This window comes from Nilaparvata lugens, chromosome X (genome assembly GCF_014356525.2).
Source record: "Nilaparvata lugens isolate BPH chromosome X, ASM1435652v1, whole genome shotgun sequence".
Classification (NCBI taxonomy): Eukaryota; Metazoa; Arthropoda; class Insecta; order Hemiptera; family Delphacidae; genus Nilaparvata; species Nilaparvata lugens.
Window position 1 is genome coordinate 25817574 of NC_052518.1, and position 22961 is coordinate 25840534.

Consider the following 22961-nt stretch of genomic DNA (forward strand, 5'->3'; position numbering starts at 1 on the left):
ATAGATGTGATAATGGAAACATGCAATGAAGCAGCTTGTATTCTAAAACTTGAAATATGAGTTATGGGATCGAGCAATACAGTACACAAAGCAGCAGTCCTTGATACAGCTTGGCCTAATATAATTTGAAAATTTCTTAGCCCATGCTTTGGAGGAGAGTAAATACATTTTACTTTGGGGTGCAATAATGTAGTTTTAGGATCATCCCCAGCCGCTTGATATTCATACTAAAGTAAAATATGTAAATGAAGAACAATATTGATTGGCTTTCTCATACAATCACATGGGCCTATTTCTTCACAATAGTAAAAACAACATGAACAAAATTAGGCTACTCCATACAATCACGTATACTTATTCCTTTACAAAAGACAAAAAATGACATGAACACAATGACTCAATAACAGAAATAAAACAATTATTGTTGAAGAACATTTGTAAAGGCACCAAAATGTTGAAATCAGAGAGCCAGAGACCAAGAGGCCATCAACCAGTCTAGTGAGGGTATAATTTCAAAAATTTAAACATTAGTCAACTTTCATGACGTAGAATCGGTCGATTCACCTTTGTATGAATCCAGACCACAGAATATACAGAATGGAAACATGTAATCAATCGCCTATCCAACCAATGCTTTTTACATGACGCCAATACTAAACACGTCACGTGACCTTGGGAAGTTCCAATCCTGGTCTTCTGATTGGCTCGTGGCAGTGAATGAGATCAATTGATCCGGATCATTGAAGTGATCCGAACCTACCATCAATACTATTACAATGCGGCGCTTCCTAACAAGATGGCGGATTTTGGCGTCAGGATATAGCCAAGTTTCCGTACTGTATGTATACTGTGTCCAGACCCACCATATTTGTTGCATTCAAAGTAGCTTCACAGAGATTGACTTGTTTTGCTATTGATATTGTTTTATTGATATTAGATGCTCCACATACAGTTATCATTCTCAAAAGAGATTTTTAGATTTTTCTATCATCAATCAAGATAATTAGTACTGTTATATAGATGAATCTATTTTTATTTAAGTACGTCAATTGAAAGTTGAGAACAATATGGCTATTCATAATAATCATCAATCCATTTTTATTAATTTTTGAATAATTTTCTCTCAGTTTTATTCCACTTTTCATCATTGTTATGTAAATCGGAGAAGCCTGGTTCTTTGTCTGGTCAGACTGGACATTGAACATCATCTGTTCAGCTATATCTTCCTCCTGCCAGCTTGTCTGCTTCTAACTTCTATGTCTATCTATATATTGTTGTGTCAATCAGTGTTGTTTTGTGTTTGTTTTAAATGTAGGTATAGGATACGATCTTGAATATTGTACTGTTGTTCTCTAGTCTTTCATTATTGTTCAATTTTTGTAAGATAATGGTGTTCTCTTGTCGTGAGTCGTGTAAGAGAAAAAACGAATGAATAAAGGACAGTTCTACCAATTAAGTTGGTGACCAGAGGATTTCGTAAACTGCGAACATCTAGGCATATGAAGACCGAGATCAATTATTTTCTTTGTTCAAGGGCAAAATATCTTGTAAAGACATAACTACGGATGTATTTTTTTTTAACCGAGCCTCTTTTGTTATTTTGCGGTACTCAGCATACATTTTGATAAACTCTATGCGTTTTGCATCTCATGGGCTGATTTGAATAAACACTTCATCAAAACATGGGAAACTGTTTGAAAGGATCTTCAGCAGACGACATATCCCTTCTGAGAGGCAGTGAGAGTGCAGCAGACTCGTCCTCATCGGATCAATTAGGCCCTCCTCCACCATACAGAGTTGTAAGTTTTTCCTCTATTGTGGTCTTGATCAAATTTGCCAATTTAAATATTTGTTTACAATAACATAACCTAACTAGATGGCTACAATGATTGGATATGACTAGTGAGCTCATCAATATACCTTTAATGATTTTATTGTCTAACCTTATTTTTCTATTTTTGCATTTGATATAGACTAAAATGCGAAATGTCTCTTCTTGGTGATAATATTACTATTTCTTGCCCCTTCTAAAGTCAACGGTAGGTCTACCTATTTCCGGGAAGCACAGAAAAATGATAAGATTGGGCACTCATTCTCAGTCTGTATCTGCATTGCTGTCTAAACCCACACAACTTTTATTGTCTTAATAAATAACTTAAATTCTTGATTGAGCATAAATATCATTAGACTACGTAAATATTGGGTCATAGTTCTTTTCAATGCTGCTACCCATCATTGTCTATCTCATTCTCCTCCCTTCATCAAACACAATAATTGTAGCCTATTTAGTAAATAAATGTAAAGTAAATATTATTTACTTTTACAGTAACATAGGCCTATATTATGCTCGTATATCTATGGTTAGCTTATCTCGCTCCTTTCTTGTCGATCTTGATCTGTTCATTGACAACATAAATATTGTCTAGAGAAATGAGTTATGTCTCCATTCTACTTGAGTCAACTTGGCAGCATGTGGACAATCGCTAGTGGTCGTGACTGTCTAACTATTCTAAAAAACTAACTAAATTCTAGAAAAAAAGCTGGTGTGTTTACAGAGAAATAAAGTATTTAATTAATGGGCTAATGAGTAGCAATGGCGAATAAGGAAAATGAAGAGATAGAAACATGAATAAAAGGGGAAAATATAGTACGCTTCGTTAAGGCTCAAAGAATAAGGTGGTTGGGGCGTGTGATGAGGATGAGTAAGGCTAGAATGCCGACGAAAAAAAGGTAGGCCAAGGAACAGGTGAGTGGACCAAGTGCTATAAAATGCAAATTTAAATGCTATAAATCATCCGTTTCACTGCCAATACACACCGGAGTCAATCAAGGTTCAAATTTGGGCCCGGTATTGTTCTTACTTTACATAACGACATGCCTGATGATATATCAACGGGAAAAGTGTGGCTGTTCGCAGATGACATCAGTCACCTAAGTCACCTTATACAGGAAGACAATATGAAAAGGCTCCAAATCAGAGCTCAGGAAGGATTAAAAAATGTGAGTGATTGGTGCCATGCTAAAAGTCTAATACTAAACAAAGTGAAAACTAGAGCCCTGCAGTTCTATAACCGAAATAAGCATGATTCAACACCTCTTCTCAGACTTAAGGGATCTAGTGTAAAGATTGATGAAAATATAAAATATCTAGGAGTTACTATCAGCAACAACTTGAAGTGGCAAACTCAGATTGACCTTATTTCAAGGAGACTTATTGCAGTGTGCCCTACTTGACACTGAAATACTATTGAGGGTGTACTATGGCTGCTTCCAGAGCATAATGAATTATGGCATAACATTCTGGGCGAGCAGTCCTAGCGCAATACGTGTGCTTCTCCTGTAGAAAAGGATCGTTAGAATTATATGCAATGAAAACTACCTGGCACATTGCCAGGTATTTAATATATAATATTCAATATATAGATAAATATCACGTCAAACTTACAGCATTCTTGATAACATCAGAATTATGGTGCAAAGGTGATCTTGATATTAATATTAGACGTCGATATTTATTTGGCAGCAATAGGTACCATATTTGATTATGGACTCATATTTTGTCTAGTAGCTGCTGATTCCATGAACTACTCAGAAGTAAGCTTCATAATAAATGAACCTCATAGGCTCATAGCACAGATTCAAGTTGCCTGTCCTCATAGCTTTGCGTTGTAAACTTGTAATGCACCACTTGTAACGTACGAGACCTTTTCAAGGCATCACAACTCTGTTATAGTGAGATTCACGTTTTAAAATCAGCACCTGATCTAGGCCCCAACTATACGGGCGTCTTAGATTCCCTGAATTTTTTTAGCTCGTTAACGGGATACATTGTCTCTTATGAGGAATTCTATACGAGCGAAATAGACGTTTCCCATCAGAGGCCATACATTCTGAAGACGCGCGAATCAATTTTAGAGCGTTCAAGACGCCTGCATAGTTGAAGCGAAATAAATTCAACGCGTCTTGAGGTGCAATTCCTTAGCGTGGACTCGAGCCGAGTGGTTAGAGCCGCCGCTGCTAGAACACATAACCTATAAATTCATTAGATTCATTGAATTTTCATATTGAATGAACGTTATGGCGGCTGATGAACTGGAAGTGTTTGCTACTATATTGCTTTTACGATTCATATCTAATGAATCATCGAATCTGATGAATTCATACTATAGCTGCGGTTGTGTACTATAGCTGCGGCGGCTCTAACCACTCGTCTCGAGTAGTCGCTAAGGAATGCATCTTTAGACGTATGTATAGTTGGAGCCTATCATTGATTGGATTTCTATCCCTGTCTCAATGCTGAGTTGAATGCCGATTGAGACAATGCATTGATCAGACGTGTTTATTGTGCTCTCGCTAAGTTTTCAATTATTGACAGGTGAAAGTTACGTTTTCTAGTAAATTTTACATCAATCTTTACAACCGAGTGAGGGCCGGTTTCCGAGCTCGGGATTTAGCTAAGTTCTAGACTTTGAACAGCTGGAGTCAGAAAATTAGCTTTCCAAAACGGGGCGTAGTCGTAGTCCGCGTTTAAATTAAATTTCAAAAAACCTAGAAAATTGAACACAAAATAAAATAATTTGATTGGAAAGACATTTTCTGACTCCAGCTATATAAAGTATAGAACTTAGCTAAATCCCGAGCTCGGAAACCGGCCCTCAAGTGTTTATATTTAAGCCGATTTTGACAAATGTGTATACTTTTGATTCAAGATGTCAGACAGTTATCGATGAGTCAAACAACTTTTAAATGACGAGTTGGATGAGGATGCGGCAGTTAACCAACACACCGTCACATAGGCTACGAGTTTAGCAGAGCAATAATGACTGGTTTCGATCAACTATAACCAATGATAACAAAAGAACAGAGTCGGTGTACAGAGTTGCAACAATGAACTCAAGGTTTTGAATCAGTATTCTAGAGAGAATAATAAAACGCTCAATAAGGATCTTTCTGTTCTCAAAGTAAAAAATAACGAATTCAAAATTCAAATGGAAATTTAGCCTATTTCCATTTTCTCACAACATACACGATATACTATAATGAGAATGAACTATATTATAATACACAATATCAACTATTTAATTAAAATGAAAATTACCACCAGCAAAAGTAAAACTTGCTCGCTGGTGGGAGTCTATCCTAATATTAAATTTAACAATTATTAAATACTAGAAATAAAAAAGAAAATAAAAAAAACATAAGTTTAGGAATACCTAGAAATGCTATATCACCATTAACAAATAAAAATATAATAAAAAACGGAAAAAACAACACTCGCTACGAGATATCTTTGAACAGAGTAATTCATCAAAAACCAGATTAAAAACTGTACCTTGAGGCAAAACAAACTCACTCAATTCTTTCTTATTTGACTGATTTTTGAGTGTAAAAATTCGGGATCGGTCACTCAAATAACTTCTTAATAAATCCAATGGCAGCCCTCTTATTCCATATTTTTCTAATTCAATCAGAAGACAATTTGAATTTCAATTCATTTATTCACGTATCATACAATTTCAACAACACAATTACAATTATAATGAATATTAGAACCCACATAGACTATTACGTCCGTATGTGGGAGCAGTTCTTAAGATCAGCTGTGTTACAATAAAAAATATTGGGCTATATAAGTATAAGATACATACATTTCGGTAAATGAAATAAAAATAGATTACATATAATATATTTTTAGTATTAATTATAAAAAACCAGTTTAAATTTAAGGAGGAAGAAAATACAGATCCATTGGAAGAAAATTAGGTAATCGGCTTGTAATAATACCGATGTTTATAATTTATTGATAATAATCATTTTCATCACACCAGAACAGCCGGAATCGCTTTTTGCAAAATGTATTTGGTAAGAAAAAGAAATTAAAATTTGAATTTCAAACATAAGATGATTTGATTAAATTCTCTGTATCCTGCCATCCAACATGCATTAACCATTCAGAAATTCTGCGCTTTAACACAAAAGTGACTCGGCCCGCCCCAGCCTCAACTATTTCTGGAGGAAGGTTTCTATACAGCCATTGCGAAATGTAAAATGAATTGTGCCTTTGCAAACTGATACTAATAGTAGGATTAAATAAACGTGACATGTTTCTGGTTAGATGTCTGTGTTGAATTTCTCAGAAAAAAGTGTCCTTATTATTAAAAATGTAAATTACTAAAGTTTTTACAAAAATCTGTCTAACATTCATTACTGGAAATATATTGAATAGTAGATTGGTGGGAAAACGCTGATTTTTTTGTTATATGGTTTTAATTATCAACCTGTGGGCGACCGACAGAGGCTCCAAGACCGCCAATGACGCACCTGCCCACGCCAGAATGCCATACTGCAGCAAAGACTGCACATACGCAAAGTACACTGTCCTGCAGCGATGCACAGTAAGCACTTGGCCCAGCCGTGAGAAGGCACACATTAATTCTCTCAAACGGTTCTTCAGCCCCTGTACATGAGGGACCCAGCTTAATTTACTAACCAGGATGACTCCTAAATATTTATAATGAGCAACCCGTTCAATTATGCCACAGCCGACTGAGAATCGTCACAAGTGTGCATCCTTAACACATAGCAATCACAGTCGATCTTGTCGACCAATAAATGAAAGATGTTTGGTTTTTTCAATATTAACTGTAAGAGAGTTATGGTCAAACCAATTTCTAATTTTGGCAAGGTCATGGGATGCATGCTTGTGTGCCTCATCCCACGTGCAGCCCTCAGATACCACAGCCGTATCATCCGCAAACAAGAACAGTTTCCCTTTAACTTTCAATTTGCTTATATTATTAATATAAATCAAGAACAATAGAGGGCCCAATGTACTACCCTGATAATATACTCTATTGGTAATAGTTTGCTAAGAGATCCATTGATTGAGACAATTTGTGAGCGATTCCCTGGATAACTAATGAACCACTCCAATTCTCTATTTCTCACTCCTATTGTTTCTAGCTTCTTGTAAAGCTTGTCCTATCAATCGCATCAAAAGCTTTTGCTATATCTAAAAATTTGATCCAAACCTTCATCTTATTTCCTAATTTTGTAGTTATTTCTTTGGTTAGGCCAAACAAAGCACCTGAGGTGCTTTTGTTGGTAATGAATCCATATTGTTCGTCTGCAATAATATTTTCCCTAATAAGGTATCTTGTGAGCTGAACTTTAACACATTTTTCTATTATTTTACTAACAACTGTAAGAAGAGAGATTGGCCTATAATTGCTTATTGTTGACGTTGGTCCTGCTTTGTAGATAGGGATAATTTTTGCTGTTTTTAATTATGTTGGAAATTTTTCTGTATTGATATTCAGGTTTATGATGTGCATTAAGGGTTGTTGTAATTTATTAAAGTTATTTTTAATTTTAGGAGGTATATTATCTAACCCGGGTGATGAGTTTCCCCTAATTCTGTTTATAACACCATAAAGTTCTTCTGGACTGATCGGCTGTAGGTTGAATACAGACTGAGTAGCATGATCAGCATCATCCACCTCGGCAGGTCCTACTGGGTTAAGAGCCTCCGTCAGTTGTTTTCCCACAGAGGAGAAATGTTCGTTAAAAGAATCGCTTAAAGTTTCGAGCGCTGTGGCAGCCGATTCACCAATTTTGTGCACAAAAGCCCCGACTGGAAATACCTCCTTGCCAACTGGACGCCCTGAAATCTCATTGACGATTTTCCATGATGTGGCACAGTATCGAACGCCTTTGCCAAGTCCAAATACACTGCTATCACTTTTTTACCACCATCAAGGTTTTTGTGGTGAAATTTGTGAAGTGTATCAGTGCATCCTCTGTGCTTTTTTTTTGTCTGAATCCAGAACTGGAATTTATTCTGAACATTATTTCATTCAAATAGTCTACTAAGCGAATTTTTATTAATTTTTATAAAATTTTCGATCTATAGTATTACTCAGCAAGGTTATTGGTCTGTAATTACTAGCTACTTCTGGATCACCTTGTTTGGAAATAGGTTTAATTTTAGCGGTTTTGAATTATTTTGGGAAGGGTCCTGTGCAAAAACACATGAATTGATACTTGTTCTTCTAACAAGATGATGAGACGCTAGCATGAACATGCAAACAAAATCAAAAATCAATTCATTTTTTTCAAAATTAAGATCATAGGAGTTTTTTTACAGTTTATCTTCAATAGGAATTATAATTATTTATTCTAACAACAACTCAACTTAATGTTCTCTTACTTCACGCTAGAGTTCGGCATGTTTTTGAGAACTTGAGAATTGTGGATTGTGTGTGAATTTCTTTTGTACAACTTGTAGAATACAAGTTTAGTAAAGTTGCAGTTGAGAAAGAAGAAATTGTTCAAAGGATGATCACTACTGTTGCATTGAAAGATGTTCTCTTGTTCTAGGAATCACTTCCCGTCTACTATCCTTCTCCTAACATCAGTCGTCCTGCCTCACAGTTAACTGAAGAGGAACAAGTCAAAATTGCCAAACGTCTCGGCCTGATTCAGCATCTTCCCACTGGAATATATGACGGTTGTAAGAAGAATAGAGAGTGAGTATCTTTCTTTAACTTGTTTCCGTCTTTTTGGTCTGATCTAAATCAATGAGCAACAAGCTTTTCAAATGAGTTTGAAAACTAAAGCTGATTAAGATAATATTGCAGTGAATCATATCATGTAATGTGATATACAGAACTGATGAAATGAAATCGATCGTCCAATTGATTAAGACAAGCTAGATATCAAACTTGAAGACTTGGAACATTTGTATTGTATATCACACTGTACTTGGATAAAAATATGTTTCATTCTGGTAGTCAAGATATTACATGTGAGTTTTTTCAGATAACCTCACTCAGTCTCATAAGCCGCATCATTCAAAGCATTCAGATATGTCCTGAAATAGATAGAATGAATATGCTTCTCCCATATTTAGTTGTTAAGAACACTTATTATTCCATTGATTGATCAAGCGTAGTGAGTTCTACTGTTTGTCTCTTATTCGCATAAAAACTTTATACATTTCTTGAGATTCAGGATAAATTCTCTTTTTTGAACGGCTGGCAACGTTTGTAGAAGGGACTCAAACTATTAATTGCAAGAAATACTATGTCTATGCTAAATCTATGATCAGAATACTTCATTTGTCAAACAGAAATTGAATGTAATACATCAAATTGAATACAGAGGATAAGCCTTTTATTGCCAAAATTCTATAAGCTGTTGTGGAAACCACTCTTGGATATATATGTTAAACTATGTTAAACCATTTTATTCTATATTTTATCATTAAAAACATATTTTCTATCAATAAATTTGATGGAACTTAGTATGGAACTCATTTCTGGAATACATAGAACAAGCATTCTCTTGCCAAAATTCAGTAATTTGTTGTGAAAGCCATACAAATTATTTAAATGATCAGATGACATACCACAAGAATGATCGAAGTGTCAATCCACATTTCATGCTTTGTAGTTTCCTTTTTGGAATTTTGAAATTGTTGTGGCAATATTTGTTTCTTCCATTCACCTTATAATGTCAAAGTGGTCATTCCAAGATTGTAAATGATTCTAAGTGACCAGTTACACAGTCATATGTAACAGTATACAGTTACACAGTATATGTATGATCATAGAGATTTGATCGTTTATACTAATCAAATATCACTCGTCTTAACATGTTTAATAGGAAATCAAATCTTTGATAGAAGTTGGTGATATGTATGTGACCATATACAGGTTTGATTTAAATTATGGAAACAGCTTAATATTTCTGTTGCAAGGGTAATTCAACAATAGGTTTAACGGAACATGATTTCGATACAGAATTTCAAAAGAAAATGAATTGCGAAAACATGCATATCGATGTCTCAAACCGCTTCGAAGATTTTTGTAACTTCGAATCATGTATCACATGATCACCTTCCCATTTAAAAAAAATGACGTTCTAACCAAGATGGCGAATCCAAGATGGTAAATCAAGATTTTGAAGAAACCCAAAAGTAGTTTTCTAATCAAATAGGATCCCCAATGAAACCTGTTGTCAATTCTTATCCTTGAAACAGAAATATGAAACTATTTCAATAATTATTTTCACAAAACTCTGTATATTGTCACATTATATTTCACTAACTTTGATCAAATATTTGATTGCCTATTGAACGTGTATTATGTGTGGCTTGGTGCAATGTCAATAACATTGTACATTGTATCAATTGGGACAAAGCGCAGAGAGATTCACTTATTGGTTGAAAGTGAAAATGATTGTGTTGATTGTGTTGTTGTCACTCAGGTGTGTCATCTGTATGGTGGAGTTCCAAATGGAAGATTGCGTGAGATACTTGCCGTGTATGCATACCTACCACGTCAAGTGCATAGACGATTGGCTGATGCGTAGCTTCACTTGTCCCTGTTGCATGGAGCCAGTAGATGCTGCATTGCTCACTAGCTATGAAACCAACTAGCCGCTAGCCCAGCCGCTAGTTGCGCTTTACTGTAATAAATAAAAGATAACTGTGATGATAGAAATCCAAAGTCTGAAGCAGAATACTTGATGACGCTTGCATACTTATGCAGGCTTACTTGGTGTCAGCTGTTTTTGTCCAGAAGCTAGCTATGTAACTGATCGATCAAACCATCGATGAAATGTTTCCTCAACATCATCAATGTTTACTGCTCTTGCGGCTTAATGCATTAAAAGAGTTATGGCTGTTATTTATCAATGTCAATGAATACTATACAGTGATAGAATTTGTCCGAACCTATATGCTTTTTGTTATTACTAATTGATGATATTATTTTTTACTAGATAAAATATATTATTTTCCACTATATATGATATTAATACATACATGGAGTCCTATAATTTATATTTAATGTATTCCATATTATACTTATACATGTTTTTGGTGTTATTTTCTACTAATAATTTTATCTATAGACTCACTCTTGTTTCAACCTAATACAAATATATTTTATCAATGGACAGAACTTATTATATTATATAAATAGAGAGATTTATAATATTTATCACATGTATTCATTTTAGGATTTATATTAATGAACCATTACATCACAATTCAATTGCAGACACATAAACCGTGTTGATGTAGTCGTACTAAATAATCACATGATAGTTCTATAATATTGGTTTTAAATACTCGGATCGTTTTTTGTGGAACCTTTTAATTGATTAGCGTAATAGACAAATAATTTGTTGAGATTTATGTAATTGAAATAATTGTAAATAATCCATCAGATATTATTGTGACCTTCTCCAGTCTCAAGTAAAAAAATGTTTTAAAGGAAAATTAGTTTAAGTGGAAATCAATATATTAGATATTAATAAATTAATGAAGGATTTTGGCTAAATGACTGTGTGATGGTGGAACTTTGGCTACTTTTTTGAAAATAATTTAGTATTTGTTGTTTTTTATATTAAACATTGATGGGCAAAAGCTTGAAAGTAGCAAAAGTTCACTGTATTTTTTATATAAACCATAGTGGTGATAGACGCTTAGTGATACAATGTACAAATATAGTAATTTGGTATTCATAAATTGATAATTGAATGAACCAATAATAAAATAATCGAAATTATATTTAAGCATTATTCATTAAAGAAAGCTACAGTAGATAGGTGTTTCGCAAATGATGAGGATTATAGGCGAAGGAACATTCATGTTTCAAGTTATAGAGTTCATTATTATCTGATCTGTGGATCATAAATTCAGTTTATACTTCCTAACATAAAACCTGTTGAAAGTATAAGTATTGATAGACTATAGTGAGTGAAACATGCTTAATTCCTCCCAGCATCATACAATAGGTCCCTTAAACACTGAAAGCCAGTTGCACGAATGCCAATTCACCTTTCATCTCCTTGCAATAACGAAATTTAATGAGAATTAAGCAAAGTTTTTGCAATTACAATGGCCAAATAATTTAAGTGTCTTCAAATATTAATGATTTTTTCATCCATCTTCCTGATGAATTTGTACTTACATTATAATTTTAGTCTTTGAAGTTGGAAAGGAACGGTATTCTTGCTTTCCAAATTCCAAGTGAAATCTTTAAAGAGTTGTAAAAGCTTACATTTGGACTATTTGTTAGAAGGAAGTTTTGCATGTTGCCTATTCATCATTTATGCTGATTTAGAAAAATATATATTTTTCATCCAGTTTTGACCACTGCTGTTGAAAATAAATTAATAATGCTGTTCAGGCAAACCAGAGTAAAAACAAGTACTGCTAACTTACACATTATTTAATCTCACATTTCTTACTTTTTTATAGGTTGATTTTACTAAATCTGAAAAGGAACTGCGAATCTATTAGTAGGTATTGAAGATATTTCAAAATCGATAAAATCTGTCAAAGTTGGAATAATATTCAATAATGTTTTTTTCAACATTAACAATGAAACTATCCCAATCCAAATAAATGGGAAGATTGAAAATATTCGACATTCAATGAAATCTCTACGTTATGATGATATTGAATAATCAGATTAATAATTACTAGTAGTTCTGTGAACAGTAGACCTCACGCAGTATTCTCATCCACAAGTACCTGATGAAACTATAGACCTTATGGAAATACAGCAATAGACTGGCTTCACCACACATCTGTGTAATCATTTGTCAGCTGATTTATGATGAATAGTTTTATAGTCTGATTTTTACTCTAATATTGGCGTATGAAGGAGGCTCCTTTTTCCTTTTATATTATCCTTGAAATGCAAAATTTCCAAAAACCTTGTATATACGTCGACGCGCAATTAAAAAAGGAACATAACTGTCAAATTTCAAGAAAATCTATTATCGCGTTTCGCCGTAAATGCGCAACATATAAACATTTAAACATTCTAACATTTAAACATCAAGAGAAATGGCGACTTGAATCTTAGACCTCACTTCGCTCGATCTATTCTACTGATTCACAATAACACCAACCAATCAATCCCCCTTTTCAAGTTGAAAATCAAAAGTAGATAAAATTAGATTGTGCCCAATCGAATAACGTGAAATTTTTATTTTTAACTGTAAAAAATCTTTTAATCGTAGAAATTGATGATTTTAACCGAAATTAAACTGTCAATTTCTTTAGGCTGACTTAAGCCTGAAAACTACGTTTTATTTCAGTTGGACTACCTTTACCATGTCTCTGAATATATTTTTTTGTCATATTCATAATGATTGAATAGCTTGGATCTTCATCATCTCCTCTGTTGCATGTTCAGTACCGAGAAATCTTTTGTCACCATTTATTTCCATCTTATCTAGCAATCTCTCACATCTGCATTTATTGCTGATTTACTTCCTTTTTATTTATTTTTTCTTTTCGTTTTCTTTTAATTTATTAAGCGTTACATGGGAAGTTATAGTTTTTTCTCTTCAATATCTTTCTTCTCTGACCTTGCTTACTGATAGGCATTTTCTTTAGTATTATTATTATTATTCATATATGAATAGATTATTATTATTATTTTAGTATAGGCTACTTGTACTGTTACTTCCCCACACACAGATCCGTTTATGTGGGGAAAATATTCACAAATTTGTTTTTAGATATGTTGTCTATGTAAATGTATTTTGTGTCCTCTATTGTGAATTGAATTGAATAAATAAATTGAATTTAACTGGCATTCATGCAACGAGGCCTCAGATGTTGAAAGCCATTTTCGAACAAAGGCAGGTTGTGTATATCTTTGGTAGCAAAAGAAGTGGAAAATTCTACTAAAGAGTAGTGCCTTTCCTCCTTCGCGAACAATTGAATCAGCATAAGAGTGAAAAAAAAAGCAATATTTACATTAAAACAAATAGGATAAATTAATTGAATTACAGGTGAGCATTTTTCCTGAATGTTGGTGTTTATCTGTGGAAATTTCATGATTTTCTCAATTGTGAGACTAAGTTGATCAAAGTTTTGTATTCACACAATCTTTTTCAAAAATTGAATACTACCGTACTTCCTTCTACTCGATTATTACTAATCTACTATTATATCTTCAACAAAATTACTAATAACTTCATCTATATTTTTAATATCTTGTCATTTGTCGAGGTTGAGTGGTAGAGAGGACTTGGAAGGTCTAACTCCGCCTAATAAAGAATAGGTATTTTCATTTCAACACCTTTTTATCAACTTTCAATAGATACTCTTCTGATACATTTCAAATAATAGATATTAAAGAAATAATTTATAAATTTTAGAAATTATTCTAATTTTTTAATTTTTAAAATAATCCATAATAATTTTAATGAGGGTATTTTTTAATTTTTATTTATCAACATAATTTATTACAGCTGAGAGATAAAAATGACTTATTCGGATTTAAAAATGAAAAACAGTTTTCAATTGTACCATAAAGGGAAACTTTTTAACTAGAGATAACATAAGAACATTTTATCTTAGCTGATAAAAGTTTTTGAATGATTTCAATGAGATACATTAGGAGGCTATGAGGAGTCCTACCTTGAGAGGTGTCAAAACCAGCCTCATCAAATCTCATTGACTTTCTCATATTCGGTCTTTCTGAATCACGTAAAAAGACATTGAAAATTCCGGTGTCATTCATTCATATGTACGATATCTCAAAACTGCGAGTATTTCAACTTTTCGTAATTTGTGATTATTATCTGAAATTATCAAAACAGTTTAAAAATAATAATTTTAACATATTTCCATTTAAAAACCAAAACCTAACCTAAAACCGAATTGAACAGAACCTTTTAGGTTATGGTCATTCACTAGACAAATTGAAATTTCGCAGATCTGAGGTACTCCCGAAAATGCGGATATAATTTTGAACTTTTAATCTATAAATAAGGCTTTTCAAACGATTTTATATAAAATCAAATATTTTTTAGTTGGTATGTTTGAAGGAATGCAATACATGCTTTATAGTCCAGTCACTATGTACATTGGTGCATGCAATTTATATTGTAGTTCTGATTTTTCAATATATTATTTGGGTACATAAGAGAAGTCCAGAACCAATTTCTTCATGCAAAATTTCCTTGATACAATTGAGAAATAAAGATATCTTTATCTATATAAATAAGGGTCATTATAAACATCAATAGAATGAATAATAGTCCAGTCAATATAGACATAAAAAAGGAGGTGTGCTTGCAATTTATATCGTAGTTCTGATTCTCTAATATATTATTTGGGTACATAAGAGAAGTCCAGAACCAATTTCTTCATGCAAAATTTCCTTGTGCTAGATATAGAGTGACCCAAAAACCTCGTATTTTCAGCTCATTCTCCAGTTTTCAGCTATTTCTGCCAAATATCGTAATCGGACAGAAAAATTTGCTTTCGCCTTTTTTTTAGATCATAAAATTCTGAATAGAATGATATTATTTGGAATGGGCTTAAGAACACTCAAAATTAAATTTTCCATTTCTCGAACGAATTTGACTTATGATGCATGATTTTGGACCGCCTTGACGAGCCGAGAAGAATGAAGTGTAGTACGATGAAATCTGAGCATTGTGTCAAAAGTTATAAGTGTTTGAAATTTTGATCCTTGAGGTGTCCTTAAGCGCACCTCTCCACTAGGAAATACTAAAATGAAGTGCATCTAACGGGTGATTCTCATAGAACATAATCTCATGAACCTGGGTCATTGTGCGAAATATCAATGTGAGGACAATGTAGTTGGTGATGATGGTTGAAGCTGAAAATTAGGTGTTTTTCACAATACAAGGAGCATTGTTGTCAGGTGTACCTGGAAATCTAAATGAGATAGAGCGCTCTATCTGATCTCAGATTGTAGAGCACCAAAATACGCTCAGAGGGATTTTGAATCATACATCTAAATGGTAACAATCGGAAGATATTGTTGATCAAAAACTAAAATTCATCAAAACTGATTTCTTTCTTCAAATTTCACTCATTTTTGAAAAGTCATAACTCAGTACTCATTGGAGATAGAGAGTTCCAAATGATATCATTGTATTCAGAATTTTATGATCTAAAAAAAGACGAAAACAAATTTTTCTGTCCGATTACGAGATTTGGCAGAAATAGCTGAAAACTGGAAAATGAGCCGAAAATACGAGGTTTTTTGGCCACTCTGTATCTAGCACAAGGAAATTTTGCATGAAGAAATTGGTTCTGGACTTCTCTTATGTACCCAAATAATATATTAGAAAATCAGAACTACAATACAAAATTGCAAGCACACCCCCTTTTTTATGTCTATATTGACTGGACTATTCATTGTATTGATGTTTATAATGACCCTTATTTATATAGATAAAGTTATCTTTATTTCTCAATTGATTTCTGAAAATTTGATTTGTTGAAAATTGGTAAAAAACTTCTTAATTGAAGCTCGAAATTACTTCATAATGCAGATTCGTTAATAAAAAACTGAACATAACTATTAATCACGAAGTTTCCACTAAAATTTTCTTGTATCAATGTTATAAACTTCTTTATTGGTGTCAATCGTTCTAGTTTCAAAATTCAAATTACAAAATAAACGCGATGAAGAAATCTTTTTATATATTACCTAAATATACATATTATATTATTTTAAAGTTTGTATGTTATTTGGTTTTCAATTTCGATGTTCAAATCCTTCTCAATAATTGAAATCTTCGTGCCGTCGTGAGAAGGAATTCAAAATGTTGAATAAGATATTTTCCGATCAAAATATTTTTTATATCTAGTTTATTGCCACTTTGCAATTAGTGTTGTGTTTGTTCGTGTTTGTCAATTCGATGTGTAGACTTTTGATTATAAATTAATGTACTTTATATTGATACGATCTGTCCAGGCGGAGACACTTATTGTGATAGAGCAATAGCAAATGCGGATAAGGAAAAACTTCCTAACGGGAATATTTGGGCTTTTAGAATGCGAATCTTTTCCTGGACACCTGTGTAATTAAATGATGGCTTGCCCTATCCAAAATCAGCTTTAATTGTGGATCAGCTGGGCATACTTACTATATCATACATACATACTGACATGATCCAGGATACATGATCCAGGACAGCATAATTTTATTGATGGCAATTTCTTGATCCATTCCAACTCATTCCACCACCGTCACGCAATCATTACTTCCAATGCCATTCCAATTACTATGATTTTTGATACTATGATAATTGATCTAATAAATCAATTTGAAATGTATTCAGCAAGATTGGTCTATCCCAAAAAGTGTCTCTGATCACTCGGCACCTTCAGTGCCTCAAGTATATATCTAATATTAAATCGTCTATCCTGGCTACAAACATAGTTCTAATAAATGCTGCTATTCGTACGATCTGCCTTATTATGAGGGACTTTTTTAAATATTTACCATGCAGCTGGTCCTGTAATGGAAATAATTAACCAACTCTCAACTAGAACTGTGGTATTATTTCAGTCAGCTGGTCATGCTGATCTAATACTATCAGCTCAGTGATAAACCAATCAACCCTTCCTTCTCTTTAGCCTAGTCTCTGTGGACCCAGACAAATAAGCCTTTAGCCTTTTGAACTAAATATTACCTAGTAATCTTGCTTGAAGTATAAAATGTCAATACAATGAACATTAAGCAATGATTACTATTTCATGTTTATTGATACATTTATGTCTTTTTAGGAAATTTTATAAAACTTAATCATGCTCACTGTGTGTCATCAAATTATATTCATCTCAGAGAAATTATAATTATTCTTAGAGAATCGCCATACATATTATTCAAAATTAATAAGAGATCAGTTAATTGAAAATCATAAGTTGGTAGATTGAATATTTTTCCTGAATTGAACTCTTGATTTGTGATGGTCTGACTCATTTTACAACCTTCTCTAGTAGCACTGAAAGAAGTTGTGTTTCCAGTTATTGAATTCTCAAAATTGATATATTCTAAATTGTATTATTCTATGAATAAATTATAGTTTCTAATGATATAATAATTATATTTCTAATAAATTTATATACTCTTGATCCTAGCGTTTCATGTTGACGGGGTCCTTTCAAATGGTGAACGTTGTTTTCGTTCTGTGTGAACTTGGCTGGGCAATAAGGAGATGAAGATGATGCTTCAAGCTGAAGCTGAAGATCCGAATAACCATAAAAAATTCACGACCAGTTGAATTACAAAATGCCCAGCCAGGTAGAAATACAAAAGTGCGACAACCGAAGAAGAGATCGGGGATACTGAGAACTACTCAGAGCAGTGTATCCGACGAAGACGCTTCATCCCCCTCTTGACTGCCAAGTTCACACAGTACGAAAACATAACGTTCATAATTCACAAAATGAGTTCGTCAATATAAAACGATCTGATCTAGAATATATAAATGTATTAGAAATATATAGTATATATATATATATTTGTATATAGAACATAGTAAATTTATATATTCTAGATCCGAGTGCTTTATCTTGACGGGTTCGTTTTGAATGGTGAAAGTGATGTTTTCCTACAGTGAACTTGGCTGGCAAGGGAGGGGATGGAGCGTCTTCGTCGGATACACTGTTCTGACTAGTTCTCAGTATCCCCGATCTTTTCTTTTAGTTGTCGCACTTTTGTATTTCTACCTGGTTGGTCATTTTGTAATTCATCTGGTCGTGAATTTGTTATGGTTATTCGGAGCTTCAGCTTCAGCTTGAAGCATCATCTTCATCTCCTTAAGTTTTTGATGGTCATTCGATAATTTTCAGACTCATCCTGGATGATTGTAAGGTTTATCGCGCATTGAGACGCGACTGGCACGTGCAGCACTACGTGAGGCAACGTGCATTTTTGTAGCACATGTAAAATTAAAGGATCAGTGCAAATTGGCAACACGATAAGACACGACACGCGTCTTTACTGTGTGGCTGCGAACTACACATTATCCCACACTTCCAAGTGGTCATTTGCTTTTCGCATATACCGTGATGTGCGGGTGCTACTATCCAACGACTCTGCCAAGTCAGTAGGCAAATATAAGGGAGTTGAACCTACGTTGCAATGGCACACTAGCCAAAGATACGCTTAATCATCTCAGGCGTGGGCACTACTTCAGCTCCGGCGGTACGTGGGCCAGGGCCAATTGAAAAGTGGATTTCTTCTCTAACTTGTCTACATGCCTGAAAATTACTCATGGCCCCCAATTTTATTTGTCTCTCAGGTGTGCGCCTGTTCGTCCACCGAGCAGGCGCCCAACAGGGGACGTGAGCGTTTCGGAAAAAGATACCAATGGGGGTGTTTCGACATACCATGATGCTACTTTCAGAGACGGAGATGAAACCATGAACCCCACAGTCTGGCTAATTTCACATACCTACTACTTCCAGAGCACCCTTGATTCCCAAAGTCTGGACCTTCATTGGAAAATCCCGAAATTTCTCCACAGACGCTAGCTACTCCCAGAGACGGAGAGTCCAGTTGACCTCCCATAGCCTGGAACATTCACCTGACCAATAGACCAGGAACGGAGTCATCTTAGATACTATGGTTCCCCCAGGTTGGCGGCTTTTACGGTCACCATGATATCAGCAACACGCGGCCGGAGCAATCCAGTACTTCCTGAGACAGAGCGACACCCGATCCCAAAGGGTTCAAGGGCCAGGTTTATTCCTCAGAGGCCAAAAGCCTCAGGGGCTAAGCCGAGGTGCTTGACAAGACTCATATTGGAACGAGACCAACACGTTTAGCATGGGCTACCTATAACAAGTTTTAGTAACTCTTGTAAAGGAATGTATCAGTGCAAATAGAATCTAGTGCGATAACAGCACTATCGTTGCAGGACACGGCTCAAGTTGTTTAGTGGAAGAGGCTCAGTTTTTCGTGCCAACATGCGTTCTAATCATATTATGATCATGATTTTACACATATGATAGGAACACACAGAAGGAATAGCACAATTTGAATTTATTTCTCATTGCATGTACAAAAATAGAATTGTCTGGCAATCGTCACATTATAAAACAAGAAATCACAACAAAAGCCATTTATGTCATAAAAACACCTAACACCTATCAGCAAGCCAGTCCTTCAATTTTTTCTTGAGCTGCACTCCATTGTCAATATCCCTAAGGTGGTGTGGCAGGGAGTTGATAATTTTTTGGCTCATATGGATTGGATTTTTCTCGTAGAACGATGTCCTATGTTGCTGTATTCTATAGTTGTTCCTTGAGCACATGTTATAATTGTGTAGGTCAGCACCTCTTGTTCACGTCGATGCGTGCTTGAAACCAAATGCTACAGACTCCAGAATATACAGACAAGGTAGTGTGAGCGTCCCTGTTGCTCGGAATAGTTTTCTACATGGAGTTCCAGGCGAATTTTTAGCATTACCTTTTTTGCACCCTGAATACTCTGATAATTTTCAGTGTCGTGCCCCAGAACAGTAATCCGTTCTGAAGTTTTATGTAACCATGATCATATAAGATAGAAGAAATAAGTCCAACAGAAAATATTTCACCCACAAAACAGCTACATATGTTCGGCGCATTCAGTACTAACTTATATTATTATCAACTTCATGTTGGGTAACACGTGCCAGCCTCGTCTCTATTTGAAAATTATCATCATAATGATAATTATGATATTAACTTGTCTAACAGACTTGCGTCGCATCTCAATATGCCTAACTGTTACAACTTATATGATTAAAAAAAAGTACTAGAATTTATAAATTTTGAGACGAACTATTGTAACTGAGAACTTATTTATCTTAATCAGCCCATTGGTGAAGAACAACAAATTATTCCATTTATGATTTGCAAATTTCAAGTTAGTTGCTAGAATTAGTAGTCCTGTTGAGAACTACCTATCTTAGTAATATTTAACCCATTATTATATGAGAAAAAATTGCTCATTAGTCTTTTTAGACTAGATAGTAATAAAAATTTGAAACAAATTATGATTGAGATCCATTAATAATTGTGATATAATTCTAATTTGAAATACATCTGCTACCTGAAATGTTATTAGAATGTGTCAGACCAATATTGTTTATGTATTTGAAATAATTTATAGAATAAGTGGTGTTTGGAAAGTTCAGTGTACTACTGTTTGTGTGTTCTCTATGCAATAGCTGATATTACTTACTGTGTGATATGTTGTCAGTCTCCAAATTCAGTCCAAAAGTCAGTCTATTGAATGAATTTGAATAATAGCTAGTACAAACATTTTCAAGGTGCTGGATGTATTGGTGGCGCTATCTGTATTATTTAAGTCAATTGAGTTTGCTGTGTATTTGTTCGATATCTATTTGTATTAAACGATTTGAAAATTCAAAAAAACATGCAGGGCCGTCTTCTAGTATTTAGGCGCCTAAGGCAAGACTCATTCGTCGCCCTAACCCTTTCTTTTTAAATTTCGATTACAGTATATCAATGTATGATTTCTGCGTTTCCAAAGCGAGTTTTCGAGAAAGATTCATTTTGAAATTTCGATCGAAACTGATCAGATCGGATTAACATCTTCAGCCACACACGGACCAATAGTCTATGTGGGGGAATATTTATTTCCTGAAAATATCTATTATTGAATTGTAATGTAAATGTTTTATTTATGTATTTTTTTTATGGAAATGAATTGAATTGAGCTCTACAGAGAGTGTGTTTGATTACAGGTGTTTAGAACAAGGAAAACTAAAACTGCGTCCAGATTTGGTGATATTTCATTTAGTGTATCCTTTGGCTTTTTCGTTAAAGTCACTACCAAAATAGCTGTTATGAGTTTTGTTCAAAGGTCAAGATGAGGGATTGTGTGATAATAGGCGTTTGCAAAATCCCCCAAACTACGCCCGGAATTGATAGTAGCCTATTATAAAATACTATGAGAGCCTTCAAGTTTTTTGCATTGTCAAGTACTAAATTGTTGGAAAATTTCATACTACTTACACGGCTGAACAAACTGATGGCTTCTATTGTAAAGTTCCAATGGATTAATAAAATTCAACTTGGAAAACATATTTTTTTTCGTACATAACTGCCCCTCAGTCGCCTCACTCTAGAAACGGCCCCGCAAAAATTTGTAATTTTGCAATACTTGTTAACCTGATAAAAAATAAAAATAAGCTTGAATTTGGGATTGAGAAGTCAGTCATTTGTTGCTAGAAAGTATATGTGAAAAAATAAATAAACTGCATGATGATTAAATCCAAAGAATAATAATTTTAATGACAATATTCAATTTTAAATTTATAATAGACGATATTGTAATTGATTGACTCCTTGTATCGAACGTAAGCGAAAATCACTGTAGTTGTCTTGTTGGGTAAAACGAACTGGAATCAGTATTAGATTGAACAAATAATAATTTTTATAAATGGAAATCAGTTGCTTTCTAATGACACATTTCTTAGACAGCGGACAGTTCATCTACAACCCCTCATTTTCCATTTGGGACTTTTTAATTTACTTCAATTTACTGTCCTTGGATTACTCTTTACCTTGACTCTAATCCACATCCTCCACTGGGTTCATATCAAATGAATAGACCTTTTTTAAAATCACCGAAATGCTCATTTTGACATTTTTACCTGAAATATTGAAATTTAAGGTATGTCTTTACCTCTTAAATCGGTCGCCATTAATAATTTACAATATTTATTATCATACTACTCTCTTTGTCATAACATTGATTGAATTCAAATTGATTTATATTTATAAATGTATATGCTGCATCAACACAGTGTGGTTGCTGAGATATCGAAAAGTTGAGTTGTGAGTCTCGGTACTGCTCTTTGATGGGTGACGTGCAGTAATAGTATATTTCGCACCTGGAGCAGAAAATGAGATTTTTCCGGCTCGAAATCGGTTTTCAAGTCCGAGGCCGTAGGCCTAGAAAAGATTGAGAGCTGGAAAAACATTTTTGCCCATGGTGCGAACGATATTTTTTGCCGCACTACAGGTATTGCTGACAAAATAAAGAAAGAATACTCGTTAAGTTATCATACCTATCTCTTGATTTTAGTGGTAGAAGATTTGCAGTCAGGATTTCAGATTCTTTTAAAATTTCACTTGGAATATCATG

The 22961-nt window shown here is 34.0% G+C and overlaps 1 protein-coding gene across 2 annotated transcripts in view; it reads left to right on the plus strand.

The window, feature by feature from the left end:
* The first annotated feature begins 969 nt into the window (after positions 1-969).
* LOC111051755 (RING finger protein 11) overlaps positions 970-22961 on the plus strand; it is a 41349-nt gene continuing 19357 nt past the window's right edge. The window contains exons 1-3 of one of the 2 annotated variants that reach the window (XM_022338311.2): positions 970-1799; positions 8380-8528; positions 10270-12548. In XM_022338311.2, coding sequence (XP_022194003.1) covers positions 1683-1799; positions 8380-8528; positions 10270-10441 — 438 coding nt within the window. In that variant the 5' untranslated portion in view covers positions 970-1682 and the 3' untranslated portion in view covers positions 10442-12548. Of the gene's footprint in view, positions 1800-8379; positions 8529-10269; positions 12549-22961 lie in introns of those variants that run through there. The other variant, XM_039443081.1, reaches the window with a different exon arrangement.